The sequence below is a fragment of the Tamandua tetradactyla genome, chromosome X (assembly GCF_023851605.1).
Source record: "Tamandua tetradactyla isolate mTamTet1 chromosome X, mTamTet1.pri, whole genome shotgun sequence".
In the NCBI taxonomy this organism is placed as follows: Eukaryota; Metazoa; Chordata; class Mammalia; order Pilosa; family Myrmecophagidae; genus Tamandua; species Tamandua tetradactyla.
Genome location: NC_135353.1, coordinates 48920482 through 48933642, shown reverse-complemented (window position 1 = coordinate 48933642; position 13161 = coordinate 48920482). Strand labels below are relative to the sequence as shown.

At 37.7% G+C, this 13161-nt stretch overlaps 1 protein-coding gene across 2 annotated transcripts in view; it reads left to right on the top strand.

The window, feature by feature from the left end:
- The window catches only part of DOCK11 (dedicator of cytokinesis 11), a 218988-nt gene that overhangs the window by 82402 nt on the left and 123425 nt on the right, over positions 1 to 13161 (top strand). For both annotated transcript variants that reach the window (XM_077146576.1, XM_077146575.1), the window contains exons 7-11: positions 4936 to 5070; positions 7247 to 7424; positions 7814 to 7893; positions 9155 to 9238; positions 12904 to 13044. In XM_077146576.1, coding sequence (XP_077002691.1) covers positions 4936 to 5070; positions 7247 to 7424; positions 7814 to 7893; positions 9155 to 9238; positions 12904 to 13044 — 618 coding nt within the window. The remainder of the gene's footprint in view (positions 1 to 4935; positions 5071 to 7246; positions 7425 to 7813; positions 7894 to 9154; positions 9239 to 12903; positions 13045 to 13161) is intronic.

Here is a 13161-nt window from a genome sequence, read left to right as displayed (position 1 = left end):
GAAACGTCCAATCAAAGGCATCCAGGGAAAGATACCTTGGTTCAAGAAGGCCGACGAAGTTCAGGGTTTCTCTCTCAAGTGGAAGGGCGCATGGCGAACACAGTCAGAGTTTCTCTCTCATCTGGAAAGACACATGGTGAACACGGTCAGGGTTCCTCTCTCATCTGGAAGGGCACATGGCGAACACAGCATCATCTGCTAGCTACTTCTCTTGGCTTCCTGTTTCATGAAGCTACCTGGGAGGCATTTTCCTTCTTCATCTCCAAAGGTTGCTGGCTGGTAGACTCTGCTTCTCGTGGCTGCATTGTTCTGCTCTCTCAGAATCTCTCTCATTCTCCAAAATGTTTCCTCTTTCATAGGACTTCAGAAACTAATCAAGACCCACCCAAATGGGTGGAGACACGCCTCCACCTAATCCCATTTAACAGCCATTCTTCATTAAATCACATCTCCGGGGAGATGATCTGATTACAGTTTCAAACATACAATGCTGAATAGGGATTAGAAGAAATGGCTGCCTTTACAAAATGGAATTAGGATTAAAACATGGCTTTTCTAGGGTACATACATCATTTCAAACCAGCACAGGAACCAAGACCTGTAGACCAGCAGGGCTTAAGGTTTCAGAGACAGGAAGCAAATATTTTTCTACTAGATCCCTCGGGGTGATAGTGAGTGGTACCACTACCATTTCCACCCCTTGATTCCTGGACCCATGAATCCTGGCTATGCGAGAAACAGTACCATACAGTGGATGCTGATTTGGAACATACAGAGTCTCCTGGAGAACATTGCCCTAGCCTTGCAAAGCATTGCCACCTAATTGGGTCTTCAAAATACCATTCCACCATTCTGTTAACCCAGCTGCCTCTGGATGATGGGGAACATGGTAAGACCAGAGAATTCCATGAGCATATGTCCATTCCTGCCTTTCATTTGCTGTGAAGTGGGTTCCTTGATCATGGGCAATGCTATGTAGAATATTATGATGGTGGATAAGGCATTCTGTAGGTCCATGGATGGTAGTTTGGGTGGAAATACTGTGTGCAGGGAAGGCAAACCCATATCCAGAGTATGTGTCTATTCCTATTAGAACAAATTGCTGCTCCTTCCATGATGAATAGTCCAGTGTAATCAACCTGCCACCAGGTAGCAGGCTGATCACCTCCATAATGGTGCCATATCGGGGACTGAGCGTGAGTCTTATCTAGCTTCCCTTGTATGTGATGGATTGCTTTTCTCTTGCTGCTTTCAAAATTCTCTCTTTCTCTTTGACATTTGACAGTCTGGTTAGTAGCTGTCTTAGAGTATATCTATTTGGATCTGTTCTGTTTGAGTTGCACTGCACTTCTTGGATCTGTAATTTTAAGTATTTCCTAAGAGATGGGAAATTTTCAATGATTATTTCCTCCATTAGTCTTTCAGTTCTTTTTCCCTTTTCTTCTACTCTGGGATACCTGTAACACATATATTCATGTGCTTCATGTTGTCATTCAGTTCCCTGAGACCCTGCTTGTATTCTTCCATTCTTTTACCTACCTGTTCTTTTGTGTGCAGGATTCTGATGTCCTGTCCTGTAGTCCATTAATCCTTTCTTCTGCCTCATTGAATCTGCTGTTTGAAGTCTCCATTATGTTTTTCATCTCTGCTATTGTGCTTTTCATTCCCATAAGTTCTGTTGTTTGTTTTTTTAAATTTTTTGAGTTCATGACCACCTAATGTCTTGTTTATATCTTTCATCTTTTTTGCCCTATCTTCCTTGAGTATGTTGCTTTGATTTTTTTATTTGATTTAGCATATTTGTTTGAACATCTATAATTAGTTGTTTCAACTCCTCTCTCTTATTGGAAGTGTTAGTTTGTTCCTTTGACTGGGCCATATCTTCATTTTTTGTAGTGTGACTCACTATTTTTTGCTGGTGCCTGGACATCTGATTTCCTTGATTAGTTTATTTTGGAAGGCATTTTTGCTCTTTTACCTAGGGTTTTCTTGTTGATTGGTTTTGTACTCTGTCTGTTCTTTGGCATTCAATTCAACTTATTCTAGACCTCTAGCATAGCTTCTGTTTAACTGGTCAGAATTTTTTATCTCTCGTTTTTCTGGTTCTTGCCCTATCTATATGGAAACTTTCTTTAGAGGAGGATCTCCCCAGATATCATCAACCCCAATCAGATATTCCAAGACCTCAGGAGGAGGGTTATCAGTATCAAGGAGACCTAGCACTTTGTCAGAGTTTCCTGCAAAGCCTCTAGACTCTGTGCTTTTTCCTATCCTTCCCAGCAGGTGGTGCTTTTTTTTTTCTCTCCACCTGCATACAATTCTCAGCAGATCCTGCCCCTGCCAGAGGTGTGGTTGAGGCAGAGGCTGAGGTAGAAGGCAGGCTTAAGCTTTTTCTGTTTTCCAGCCCCTGGTGTCTGATGGAGGGCTGCCACTTGAGCTGTGGCCTGTCCTCCATTTTCTTGGAGAAGAGATGCCCTTTAGGGAATTATCTTCTTCACCTGACTAGTTACTTTGCCTGTCAGACATATCTTTACTCCACAGTTGTCTGTGTCAATGCTGACAATTGAAAGTGCCTGAGGCTTTCTCTTATGAGCTACTTGGAATACTCAGAAAAAAATTAAAGAAAAAAATAAGAAATCCCTTTTCAGAGCCAGTCCCTTACCATCAAATTTCTCTAGTCAAGAGCCAGAGTTGGTATCCAGCTCCATGTGCCCCTTTTCTTGGGGTACAGTCGTTTTCCAAAATTGTGATTTTGGCTGACTCCAGAAGCCTCCTTTTTTTTTTTTTTGTTCCTCAGCCCCACCTCTTCTCTGCCTGGAGAGACCTCAGGGTTACTTTGCTACTTGCTCTGGGTTTGTCTGTGCTCAGAGCTTGTTTTCAGCAGTTTAAATTTGTTAATCAAAACCACAATTGGAGCTGGGTTACCTTCCCTTGCTTCTTTTTCCCACGGGCAATTGTCTTCAACAGAGCCTGCCATGCCATTGGGGGAGGGGCACCTGCTCCCCAGTTTGCAGTCTTTACTTGCAGTTCTGAACTTGATCTTGGTCCTTCCACCTATTCTTATAAAGGGTATGATGTTTTGTCCGGTCACAGATATCCCCTAACCAGTTGTTCCAGACAGTTCCTGGCTATTTACTAGTTGGTCTAGAGGGCTAACTAAATTCCATACTTCCCTACACTGCCATCTTTTCTACCTCTGTTACAATAACTTTTTGAAAGCAATGTCTTGTACAGTGAGTGTTCAATTAATGTTTATTCATTTGAAATTAGATAAGTATGTAATTTTATGTCTTCTGTTCCCATCATTTTAATAACGGGTGTGAACCAAACAAGTGCCATGAAAACAAGCAAGCATACGTAAATATTTATCATTCTGATTAACGTTTCCCTTTATGTTAGTCTAGATTTTTTTTTTAGTTATAACTGAAGGAAACTTAAATATGGACGAATCAAATATGAGACATGATACATGTATGCTTTCTGTACTCTCACATCCTAATGCTATAACAGTTATTTGATTGGCATTGAAAAGCAAGCTGATGTTTTCTGCTTGGATTCCTTTCTGTTGTAACCACATAGTCCACATGGCCACTCCCTGAAATAGAAATTGCAGTGTTGACCAGTCTAACTTCTTAGGCTGTTCCTCACACTTGTGTATTTTTGTCATTCATTAAAAAAAAAATCAATGATATTTAATTGAGGAAAAATAACTGCAAGCATTATTTTTTTAACTGACTTTCTTAGAAAGAAACACCCCTTAACATATTTCTATATTCTGCTTATTCTTGCTTTGAGGAAACAAATTGTTGACATTTCAGGTACTTTGCCAGAAGTTAAGTAGTTTACAAGAATGATCTTGACAAATAATACTCTTTCCATAACTAAAGTGCTTAAAATAATGAGGGATCATGTAGGATAATAAAATGGGTGATTGAAAATGACAAGCTTAAATCTTAAAGCCAAGTTCTGTGACGTGTTGCATAGGAATGCTTTTCCCCAGCAATCACCAAGCACCTGTTTCCTAGTCTCTTTTCCCATTCCCATCCTAACATGATTTTAGATCCATCATCCTGGGGAATTGCAACTGGAATAAGCTCTACCTCTCATTACAACAGATCTTGACATAGCTTGCAATATGTGACTTATTGAAAGAAGCAATTGGTTCATTAGAGAGCCCCTAAAGCCCTTTTCTCATCTCTTTCTTCTGGTTCCAGGGCTCTGTTTTTTAGGGAAGAATAGTGAAGCAGCATGAATGAATCAGGCAGTCTTCTCCTTTTCCCCGTTCCTGTGGGCTTTGCTGTGAGTTGTAGTGTTGACTGCTCCCTGACTATTAAGACAGTCTAACTCCCAGTGAATAGTGTAATCCCGTTGGGCCTACGGATTCAAATCTAAGCGTCCTAAATAACTCAGCAACAACTGATAAGCAACCAGTGATTCTCAGAATTTCTTCTGTTAGTGCATTATAAGCTGCATTTTCAGAAGGTGTTCATTGGCAACAGCGTAAGTGAATAAGTTAAGATGAGCAGGTGAGATGTAACATGTGATAGAGATGTGTCATGTGAGTGCTTACTTACTTTTGAGTGCGTGGTGATGTGAACCAAATTACAAGAGTCCAGTCGTGTTTGCAATTTAATGGGAAAAGGATCCTATACTGAAATGGTCATTGATTCAGATGTCAAACTATTTTATGCACTTTAAAGTGGTGACCAAATTTTAATTATTCTTTTCTAGGTGTTTGATTAACTGGGGTAAATAATTCGACTTCAAATTCTTCATCTTAAAAAATAAGATAATTATGATTCCTAACACCTTCTCCAGTTTGTCTAAAATTGTCCAGATATAATGCCTCACAAGTCCTTTCAGCTCAAAGAGACTGTTCAAATGCTATATATATGTTTGTGACAAATGTGTCATTGGTCGTCTTTCCCCTTATAGGTATTCAAGAGACGGTATTTTTACTTAACTCAGCTTCCTGATGGTTCATATATTCTCAATTCTTATAAAGATGAGAAAAATTCAAAAGAATCTAAAGGCTGCATCTACTTGGACGCATGTATTGACGTTGTTCAGGTAGGAACATGGAGGTAATTATTCTCTTTCTCCAGGAGGATTATTGATGAGCTAATAATAGCCTCATCATTGTTTTATGTTCGTTAATGGCATCTCCATCCACACACACAAAAAATCTCATCTGTACTAAAAACCTCAATCCTCTTCAGTGCCCCACTCTTTCTCCACGCCGATACTCAACTGTTTACCAAATCTTCCGGCCTCTCGAACCTTGCCTCTCGAACCTTGTCCCTTATTTCCATTCTTATCACCCCTTTTCTGGTTCACCCTTTTGTTCTCTTACCTAAAGTGCTGCTTTCCCATTGGTTGTCCTGCTCCAGTGTTCATTGTTTACACTGTTTTCCTAAGACATAGATTGGGTCCTTCACTTCTCTACTCAAAGCCCTTTGGCTCTTGACTTATTACCTTAGGTAATTGCAGCCCCCGCCCCCATGGATTTGGTCTTACCATACTTTCTAACCTCATCCCCCCTTCCCCTATATATTCTGTGTTCTAGCCACACCAGGCTGAGTACTCTTTGGGGTTTCTCATGTATTTGGCTTTCTTTACATATTTTTTGTTGTTTGGCATATACTTTTTCCTTCTGTTCCTGTTTGGGCATTATCTTTTAAGACTCAGCTCAAATGCCACGTCTACTATATATCATCCCCCCCCCCCCGCCAACCCTCATGCCCACCAAGTGAAATTAAGCTCTGCCTCTCCTGTGCTACCACTTTGCTTTTTCCTCTAACATATAATTGAATCACACTTTAATTTATGGTTCATTCTTCATGTTCCTTTTTGGATTTCAGGGACCATATCTTATTCATTTCTTTATACCCCTATAACATCAGTGTTACACATATTGTAGGAGCTTAACAGATGTTTGTGGATTTTACTTTTTAATTCATGAGGGGGCATGAATAAAGTCAATAAGAACCACAAAGCAGAGAGACCATCTAAATAGGAAGTCAGTTGACGGAGAGATAAGAGCTATTACTACAGAGCCAGGTGGTGTGGTGGACTAGGAGGAGCTGGTCGGATGAGAAGGCAGGAGATCTTGTTTCAACATCCTTAACGAACCTGAGTCTTCATTTTCAAAATGATAAAGTGGGGATTAATAATGTCACTGAACTCTAAAATAAGATTGTCCTGAGGATCAAATGAGAAAGCACTTTAAAAATTATAGAGACCTATGGAGACTAGAAGATGTCTTCATAGATCATGTTATACATGCTTTCTTATCTTAGTGGAACAAAGAGGACACAATACAGTTTCCAGATTTTCTCAGTTAGCTCTAGTCCAGATTGATCTGTCTTTATAGTGCTCCCAGGATGTGCTTTACCCATCTGTTTATGACCCCCCATCCCAAATATTTTTAAATACATAAATCTTTAGCTGTTTGCTACAGCAGTTTAATTTCATCCTTTATTATACTTTGAAGATGAGAAAAAGGAACTTTCTTAGGGGAATTTGAATAATGACCATGTGGTAGAACATGGATTCATGAGGCCTTTCTTGACATTAGTGCTGAGGTATTTGGAAGAGGGGATGGGTGATAATATAAAATAATTTGTCGTTATGTTTGAGGAAAGGGGGAGGCTTTTGTTTTCCTTAGGTGCTAGTATTTGGCGTTGGTCAATTTTTTCCTGAGAGCCACAATTAAACATGAACCAACTGCAGTCTTTTAGCTATTATGTAGATGTCGTATTATGTATATTAAAGTGAATTATGTATCTGTAATGGATTTTATGGTATGTTATAAAGTAAGTATCAAATTTATTTCAGGTCACACTTAATCTTGTTTTTAAGAGCCAGTTTTGAGAACTATATATAAATATATAAAGAAAACTTTAAGCAGAATGAAAAAATAAAATATTCCTTTACTTCTATGGTGGCAGTTTCATCTTCTAATTGTAAAGAATGTCAAGAGGCCCTAAAATGATAATATTCAACATGTAGGATTTTATGCCAACTTTGTGCATATAGCTCTGTGCTCTGTAATAAAGGGAACAAAAAATGATGTTTGAGATTAGTGCTGAGGTATTTGAGCTTACATTTCTTGTTGAAAGAAATAATTATTTCATGAAAGCATTGATGCACATATGTGCTGAACTGAGGTGAAAAATAAGCAAACAAAATCTAATATTAAAAGATCAACTAAGCTAACTAAACACTTTTTTCTTTTTTCCTCTAGTGCCCCAAAATGCGTCGTCATGCTTTTGAACTCAAGATGTTAGATAAGTATAGCCATTATCTGGCTGCTGAAACTGAGCAGGAAATGGAGGAGTGGTTGATAACTTTGAAAAAGATTATTCAGATCAATACCGACAGTTTAGTGCAAGAGAAAAAGGAGACAGTAGAATCGGCACAAGGTCAGAATTTTTAAATGATTCATTATTGAAGTAAAGCTCTCATCTTTAATCCATGGGGATGTCCTTTGTGTAGGGTGACTATAGAGCTCTTAATCTTGAATGTTGACCTGCTTCTTCATTAAAAGTGGCTGTGGACATTGATAGATAGTTTTAAGAGTTTATGCTGCATGGGCTTTGACACATAAAATACAACCAGACTAAAACTGATAGGAAATTTATGGCAGATTTTCAAAAGTCCATTAAAGTTTTCCCTATGCATTCAAAATCAAAATTCTTTGCAATAAATCTAGTAGAGAGGACGGAGTGGGAGAGATAGTTAGGGTATTCTTCATAGGTGATTAGTAATGATCTGTAAGGTTTGGAAACATCTGCTTTTAATGAATTTTCAGATGATGAAACTAGCAGCCAGGGAAAAGCTGAGAACATCATGGCCAGTTTGGAGAGGAGTATGCATCCAGAGCTGATGAAGGTATATCTTTCTTATGGAACTTGCCTTCAACTGAGACAACACAGGATTAGCTATTAAATTTTTAATGCTGGATTCCATTTGTCAATGTCATTTCTGAGGTAAAGACCACAGTGAATTAGTGAATTGGGTTAGAGATTGTAAAAGAGAAGTTACACTCCTAAAGGCAGACTCGTAAGTGCTAGTTTCCAGTATGGAAAGCCTTTTTTTCTAGTCACCAGGAAGTCCTTCCAAGTTTTTGTGACTATTAATTTTATCAACTTCTTTTGCAATTTATAATTATTTCTATACATCACTCATAAAATAAATATTCTTTCAAAGGGTTGTTGATGCAGATCATACATGTGACATTCAATCTAATGATTTATGTAAGTTTATTTCATATGAAAATCCTGTGTTCTCTCTATATGTAAAATATATGTGTAGATATGTATGTATATGAATGATTTCATGAGATAGCGATTTTGGTGAGCAGACACAGTTTGTGCTATTTACTCTGTTCTTTGGAGTTTGAAACGAACCAATTTTGAAGTGTAGAAGTTGATTAGCATGCCTATCTTCATAGAGTCCATTTTATTTTGCAATAGATTAAAATTTATTCATTTAAACCCCTGCCTAACATATTTATGTTTTTACTTTATTCCTTTTCCTGGACTGTTGAATCAAACAAATTTAGGAGTTCCTTTTTTTTATTTTAAATTTCCCCCTCACTCAAGCTTGAAAGCTATGTTCCAGAATCTAAGAGCACACTCTGGGTCTCCTACTTAGGCTTTCTATGATTTTGGAAATTTCAGGATAATCCTTTAGTGTCATTCTAGGATTTGCAGCCCATTATGTCTTTCCTGAGGAAATCAGAAGTGTATGCAGTATTCCATGGTTATCCTCATAGATACATTGAATAGCAGTATATTCATTTTTATTTCTCTTTCATATCCAAAGTTTCTTAGATTCCCTTTTCGTACCTACTGTGTATAAAACAATATTTTGGCATTGTGAGAAAAGCACAGAAAGTACAAGAATTTGATCTTTAACTTATCCTGCATCATAGTAATGTGATACATCACTCCCTAGCCGAGGAATTATCCTTTATCCATCTTAAATACTTAGAAATAGAGAATGGTATATTTTTGAGACTATGTCAGATTCTGATTCACATAAACTATATACTGAAATGGTATGCAATTAAATGATATTCAATACTGTTTTGAAGAAATGAAGTAATATTTAGTATACTATTATGTATTCATATTTTTTTCCATTTTAGTATGGACGAGAAACTGAGCAGCTAAACAAACTCAGTAGAGGAGATGGAAGACAAAATCTCTTTTCTTTTGATTCGGAAGTTCAGGTATTAAAGATTCCTCTAATTGTCCTAGAATTGTTGCTTATTCAGAAACTACATCTGTAAAAAGTTGAATCACTGATTTTTGTACCACTAGGGAATGTAAGTTGTTTTATATTTGTTTTACTCACTTCAAACAGGCAGCTTAACAATGAGCTTTTCACTCAGAATTTCCCACATGCAAATAGTTTGGGACAGAATATATGTTTTTTCCCTCAGTTCCCTGTATTCTTTTACTTTATCTCCTAAAAATTCTTAAACTTTAAAACTCTTAGAAATGGCTTCAGCACTCTTTTAATCCACTAAAGACAACTGTGATCTCGTGGCATTGAATATCTGCAGTGTAAAGAACACCAAGCCATATGAGACATGATTATTTTCCACTTTTAAATGTGGGCCTCTAGAACTGGGATAATTTTCATGTCTGGCTTAATCCTTTTTTAAATGGAGGGTGGTGCAGGAAAGAGCTGGTTTATGTTTATATGTATATTTTAACCTCTTTCATAAGAGGTACTTTTTATACTAAGATATATCCAGTTAATATTAAGTTCATAACATTTTCTAATCAAGTCTCTGATTTGTTTAAAATAGGAAAAGTTTACAGTATAAAACTGTTAGGAACATGTTTCCTAACTGAAAATATTTCACAAGAAAATGAGATTATTTGAGGGAAGGTGGATTTTTCCCCTGTTTCCTTTTTCTACATGAGAGTCCTAATTTAAATCTTTGGTTTTTTTTGAAATAAAGAAGTATATACACCATGGTATAAGCATTATAGGTCTTTTGCCTTAATGAAAATGTATCATAAAAATTTAAAATAGTTTGGAGAAGATTAATTTTTTTTGTTGCTCTTGCATCTTTCTCTTTTGCTACAAACTATATCCTAACTTAAATTTTTTAGTTTGAAGTAGAAAAATACATTGTCTATAAGTTAAGCAAGCATTTTTCCTTAATGATATATAACATGAAAAAAATAGTAATTTGGGGAAAATGGATTTTTTTTTCATTTTCTTTTATTCCACAGCAGTGTTATATTGTTCCAGTGTAAGTTATGTGATTTAAAAAATAAGAATATAGCAGGTCTTGGAAATTTAAGTTCTAAGATTCTCATTCAGAAACGTGCTTGTTCCAGGCTTCTATGCCCTTTGATTTCTCCCAGATGATTGGGCTCTAATTGGACATACCAGGCTCTTTCATTTTATACAAAGGAGCCAATTGACTGTGGTTGAAACAAATCCAGTGGCTTTAAAAAATTGTAATGTAGTGTTTTTTGTGGTCATGGAACTGAACAGATTTTACGTTTGAGTTTTTATCAGTGAGTGAAAAATTCACATTGCAATGAAGCTTTAAGGACAGAAAATTTAATTTAATGTTGATTATGGAAGGCAGTTTTACCACCGAGAAACACATTCTATATGTGTTAAGTACCTTTCGTAGGTGAAGCGCCACCCCATAATTTCAACCTTCTCTTTTTGACTACAGTTCAGTGTTTGGAGACATGATTTCCACCACCAAACTTTAGAGAATAAAGATGCACTGGCTCAGTGGAGGGAGTGGTTCAAACTTTTAACTACTGGGGAAGGCCATGTGTTTCAACATTTGTCCTCTCAGGTCTCATATCAGGTCTCAGAAGGGAAAGGGTTTGGGGGATTGAGGTGGTTGATTCATTTCTCTTCATATTCCACTTGTCTCAGACAGAAGGGAGAAGAAGATAAAAGGGCAGAAATTAGAATTGATCTCCATGGCAATGGCCTGCCCCCACTGGCTCCATAGAGAGATAAATGTTCAGGAGGGAGCTGTCTATTTATACACATTTGTAGGCCTTTTATAGATAGACTCAGAGGAAAACAAAACTATGCTTACAGGTAATATACTTTGTTCCACACATTTGTTTTTCTTTTGTAGATAAATAGACTCAGAAAAAAATCATGCTTTGGGGTACAGATATTTAAACTCTTTTAAGGAGGATTTTTATCAGTGATATAGCCTAAGTTAGGACAGTTATAATTATCCAAGATTCTACAGGCATGAAACCTGTTTTGGCTTGATTTGTTCAGGTAACTGAAGAAAATTCTGTGTTTCTTGGCTTGATTTTTCCAGATTGGCACTATAATTCTACTAAAATTCACCCAGTCATTTCCCACCTCCCATGTCTCTGGCCTTAACAAAAGTATAGTATAGATCCTATACTTCCCCCCTCCCATTTGTGAACCTAATGTAAGTCTGTTCCAACATTTGGAATGAACAGATGAATTTAGATTGCTTGAGCCTTGTGAGCTGAGAACAAGGTTTCTAGGAGTTTCTTTGAGGAGGAAGACATTCCTTCCTCTCGAAGAGGAATTCCTTGACTCAACAATACATTTTTTAAAAATTTTATTTTGAAATACCGATACTAAAGAAAAAAATAATAAACTCTTCTGGCAGCCAGGCTATATCCCCCAGCTCTCTTAGAAGCTGAGCTCAGTGTTTTTCAGTTTCCTAAGCAGACGCCTCTCAGTCTGCTCATCATTTAAACGTAGGTGGTCCCCAGGGATCCAGCCTTGCCCACCTGCTCACCCTAGATGTCACTGACTCCAGTGTAGATCTCCAACCCAGACCTCTTCTATTTTTTCCAGCTACCTACCCACATCACCTCAAATTCAACATGTGCCAGACTGAACTCATCACCCCTACTTATACTGTTCCCCCCACCAAAATCTGCTCTTCATTTTAATTTCACAACCAAGTTCATAACATCACTATCCAATCTCACAAGTTAGACCGTTGTGTTATTCTTGATGCCTCCTTCACCAATTCCTGTCAGTGTTGCCTCCTGTATGCTCATAAAGGAAACAAAATCTCTGCCGTCGTGGAGCACACATTTTGTGGGAAGACAGACAATAAACAGCTAAATAAAACTTTAAAAAGTAACGTTAAAAACAAAAACAATGCTGGAGACCCGGGTTCGATTCCCGGTGCCTGCCTAGGCAGAAAAGCAAAAACAAAAACAAAAAAAACGAAAGGGCAATGGTGACTCAGTGGCAGAGTTCTCGCCTGGCATGCCAGAGACCCGGGTTCATTTCCCAGAGCTTGCCCATATGAAAAAAAATAGACTCAAAAAAGTAATATTAGAAAATCAGCAAAAGGAGGTGTATAGACTGTCAGGGGGTATGTGGTTTTATGTAGGGAGATAGGGAAGTTCTCTCTTTGGAAGAGACAGTTGACCAGAGACTTGAATGAAGTGAGGGAGCAAACCCTGCAGCTACCTGGAGGAACAGGGTCCCTGAGTGAGAACAGTAATTGCAAAGGCCCTGAGGTAGAAGTGTACTTGGTATGCTGGAGAAAAAACAAGGAGGCAGTATGGCTAGAACAGAGCGGGTGAGGGGAGGCAAGAATGGTAGAAGATGAAATCAGGCTTCATGGAGGTAGTCATGTCATGTAGGGATCTGTAGGTCATGGTATCATCTGGTGAGCTTTCCATTGCTTCAAGGAAACAAGGTTCTCATCATCTACCTCCAAGATTTCTGTCACTGTTTGTACCTCAGCATAAGTGTTCCCCAAAGGCTTGCTAAATGTACACCTAAAGTTCAAATGAAGAATAAACAGAGTTGGACTCTGCCATTTTTACTTATAGGTGTATATTGATATGCTTCCTATATATTTTTACACAATGATACATATCTGTTTTGTAGAGGTTGGACTTCTCAGGAATTGAACCTGATATAAAGCCATTTGAAGAAAAGTGCAACAAGCGTTTCCTGGTAAATTGCCATGATTTAACTTTCAATATCTTGGGCCAAGTTGGAGACAATGTAAAAGGACCACCTACAAATGTATGTATGACTTTTCCTTTTATCTCTTTTGAGCTAGCGCATTAAAGAAATGCCCTCCTTTTTAATGACTGAGAACTAATTTGTTGGATGAAAATTCCAGTTGTACATAGTATAATA